Raw genomic sequence first — 1,555 nt, 5'->3', positions numbered from 1 at the left:
TAATCAAAATTTCGTTGAGCAAAGTTAATCAAAGAGTTTTGTTAGGAGATCACCGAAGTGCATTATCACAGAAGCGCATTATCGTCGAAAAATGAGATTTGCAATAATTTTAACGCTTAATAACATTAAGTAAATGAAACACAAAAAAAATATTTTATATTTCACTGAAATTATTAACACACCTCAGATAGCAGAATAATTCAAATATGTGTGACAAGGATCAGAATAGTACAAAAATAACTCGTACGCACCACTTCGTCTTCCGTAAGTGGCCGTCCATCACTTCGCTGCACATATTTCAGCTTCTCGCAGTTTCGATCGAGAACAGGGACAATATGCGCACGTTGTGCCTCACTAAAGCTGTGTCGGAAACCAGCATCGATCGCGGGCGTTACGGTGGACCCATAATTCTCCGGTACACGACACTCCCGGGCAACAAAATGGTTGGGATGCAGCGCGCGTCGGGACAGATCCTTCTGGTTCGGCGGAAAGCGCACCTGAGCGCGTGAGTGTTTTAGAAACAGGCACTCTCACATTGACATACCCGTATCCCATAAAAAATATCGCCTAAGGCTACCAAGCCACTAGACTTCGTTAACCACCAGTAATACGTACGCTACAGAAGCACCAGGTCAGAGAACTGCGAAGACTGTTTCATGAAAAAAGCCAAAGAACGACAAGATCACTCTCAACAGCATGTGTATCGATACCTGGCAGGGGGGTAGCACCTCCATTACTAATCGGCCATTTATTTGGATCTCGACCACCATCAGCCCGCTTTGGAGGGGATTAAGGACCGTACTCCGCAGTCGACCAGGATACCACAGCCACGGCGCACCTGGATGCGCGCGACACAGCGCTTGCACGCTGGCATTCTCCCTCACCGCGGGACTGCTGTGCAGTTCGTCACGCCAACTGGAATACTCACTGGTGCAATGGGCAACGGAAGCGTCGAAGATGTTGTCGTAGCTGACGAACTGCGCTCGCTGTTCGCTGCAGTGGAAATCCACAATCAGACCGTTCTCTGCCACATCGATCACTTCACCGTGCTGGAAGAGTCCGCTCTCCGTCAGCACATCCACCGAGCTAAGCTGGTACACGGGTTCGTAGCCAAGGAAGTGTTTTCCTCCATAAAGCTGCATTCTCAGCTAACGAATAACGACAAAAGAGCCACAGGCAAATTTAGTAGGGGAAAGTGTGGGAATGATGCACATCGCAAATTACAAACCGAAAACGTAGACGGCAAGTCGGCAACGTTAAATAATTCACAGAAATTTGATCCATTACTCTACCAGTACCGTCACTCAGCTCATAGCTGTAATAATGGAGAGTACTGGACTTAAGTTTCAGCTGTGTCTATAAAGACAGTAGGCAAGCAGTGCCAAGCACAGTACGCTATCTAGCAAACAATCTGCTACTCACCATCAATCGGTAAACTAGTGTAATAATCTGTAAACAACTAGCCGAATAAAGCGAGAGCAGACATATTATATATAATATGTCTGCTCTCATAAAGCAACCGCAAAGTACGGCTGTGTTTTTTTTGCTTCTTTGC

General features: G+C 46.2%; 1 protein-coding gene across 1 annotated transcript; it reads right to left on the bottom strand.

Annotated features, from left to right (window-relative positions):
• Positions 1-251: 251 nt before the first annotated feature.
• LOC129599723 (uncharacterized) lies at positions 252-1,430 on the bottom strand (the record flags this gene model as incomplete). The annotated part of the gene is made up of 3 exons (XM_055498032.1): positions 1,423-1,430; positions 711-1,148; positions 252-497 (listed from the first exon to the last, which is right to left on the bottom strand). Coding segments are annotated over exons 1-3 (687 nt in total), but the record flags the coding sequence as incomplete, so codon positions are not given.
• Positions 1,431-1,555: the final 125 nt, after the last annotated feature.

The sequence above is a fragment of the Paramacrobiotus metropolitanus genome, unplaced genomic scaffold (genome assembly GCF_019649055.1).
Source record: "Paramacrobiotus metropolitanus isolate TYO unplaced genomic scaffold, Prichtersi_v1.0 Parri_scaffold0000153, whole genome shotgun sequence".
Taxonomy (NCBI): Eukaryota; Metazoa; Tardigrada; class Eutardigrada; order Parachela; family Macrobiotidae; genus Paramacrobiotus; species Paramacrobiotus metropolitanus.
Note: the sequence above shows the minus strand (reverse complement) of the source record. Positions and strands in the feature narration are given on the sequence as shown.